Source organism: Gekko japonicus, unplaced genomic scaffold (assembly GCF_001447785.1).
Source record: "Gekko japonicus isolate JY-2015 unplaced genomic scaffold, Gekko_japonicus_V1.1 scaffold4789, whole genome shotgun sequence".
Taxonomy (NCBI): Eukaryota; Metazoa; Chordata; class Lepidosauria; order Squamata; family Gekkonidae; genus Gekko; species Gekko japonicus.
Window position 1 is genome coordinate 53,543 of NW_015164350.1, and position 1,070 is coordinate 54,612.

The 1,070-nt window shown below is 52.0% G+C and overlaps 1 protein-coding gene across 2 annotated transcripts in view; it reads right to left on the bottom strand.

The window, feature by feature from the left end:
- DNAJB12 (DnaJ heat shock protein family (Hsp40) member B12) overlaps window positions 1-563 on the bottom strand; it is a 38,358-nt gene extending 37,795 nt beyond the window's left edge. For both annotated transcript variants that reach the window (XM_015408880.1, XM_015408879.1), the window contains exon 1: window positions 402-563. In XM_015408880.1, the coding sequence (XP_015264366.1) occupies window positions 402-534 (133 nt within the window). In that variant the 5' untranslated portion in view covers window positions 535-563. The remainder of the gene's footprint in view (window positions 1-401) is intronic.
- Between the last annotated feature and the right edge of the window lie 507 nt (window positions 564-1,070).

The window sequence follows — 1,070 nt, forward strand, 5'->3', positions numbered from 1 at the left end:
GTGGAGGAGGGGCTTTCAGGGGGGGGGGGGGTTCCCTTGCTTGGGGCTTATTTCGCTCATGGATGTACTGCTACCCCCTTCACATATTGGCGCGATGGCTTCTGGGAGTTGTAGTCTCAAACCCTAAGCTTGGAGAAAAATACCATCTCATTACTCTCCCCCCAAACTCCAAACTAGCTTTCGCAGCCTTGGCTCCCATTATTCCTCGCGCCCGCAAAGACTTCCCGCAAAACTTGCCTCGTAACTCGCGTTTCCCCCTCGTGACAGACCATCTAGGGACTTCCAATCCCATAGTGTTCCGCGCCACCACAGCTTGTGCGCAAGCGCACTGCAGGTGAGAGGTCAACCAGGCCGACGCAGGCCCCGGCCTCCAGGCCTTGCCCTCCCTTAATCCCGCTCACCGCGGACACGTTGAGATGGGTAGAGGCGCTGTGCCTTCTCCAGGAAGCGACGCGCCTTTTCCGTCTGGTTGGCCTTGATAGCGGCCACCGCGATAGCAATACAGCGCTCCGCCTCGTCCCTGTTGGATTCCATGGCGGCGGAGGCGGTGCAAGGCGCCGGCGCACAGGGATTACGTCACTGACGATTGCGCAGCGGTCCCTGTCCCTGCTCGAATCTCCCTGATGGGGAGGGCTATCGCTACTACTACCGAACTGTTTGGATGACAGAGATCGGTAGTACCGTATAGCACAGAATAGTGGGACATCTTCTCAGCTCACAGACAGATAGGAATGCCGTTAAAAAAACAACACAAAGCGTTTTTGTGTGAAACAGTCAAGAGAATTGCAAGTAGACAGAAGCCACACATCGCGGTAGTACGTGTCATTTCACTACAGAAGTCATTCACAACTGGATTGTCTCTTGTCCATGCAGGATAATCCATTTATGAATTATTGTTATAGTGCAGCGACTGTCCCATCATGGAAAGTTTCTTCTTGTCATTCCAAAAGTACAGGAAAGCCCAGTTTATCGACTTCATTTATACTCTGCTTACATTGAAACGAAATAAAACTACCATCATATTGTAGGCCATGTGTTAATCTATAGGGGGCACCACAAAAATCACCACA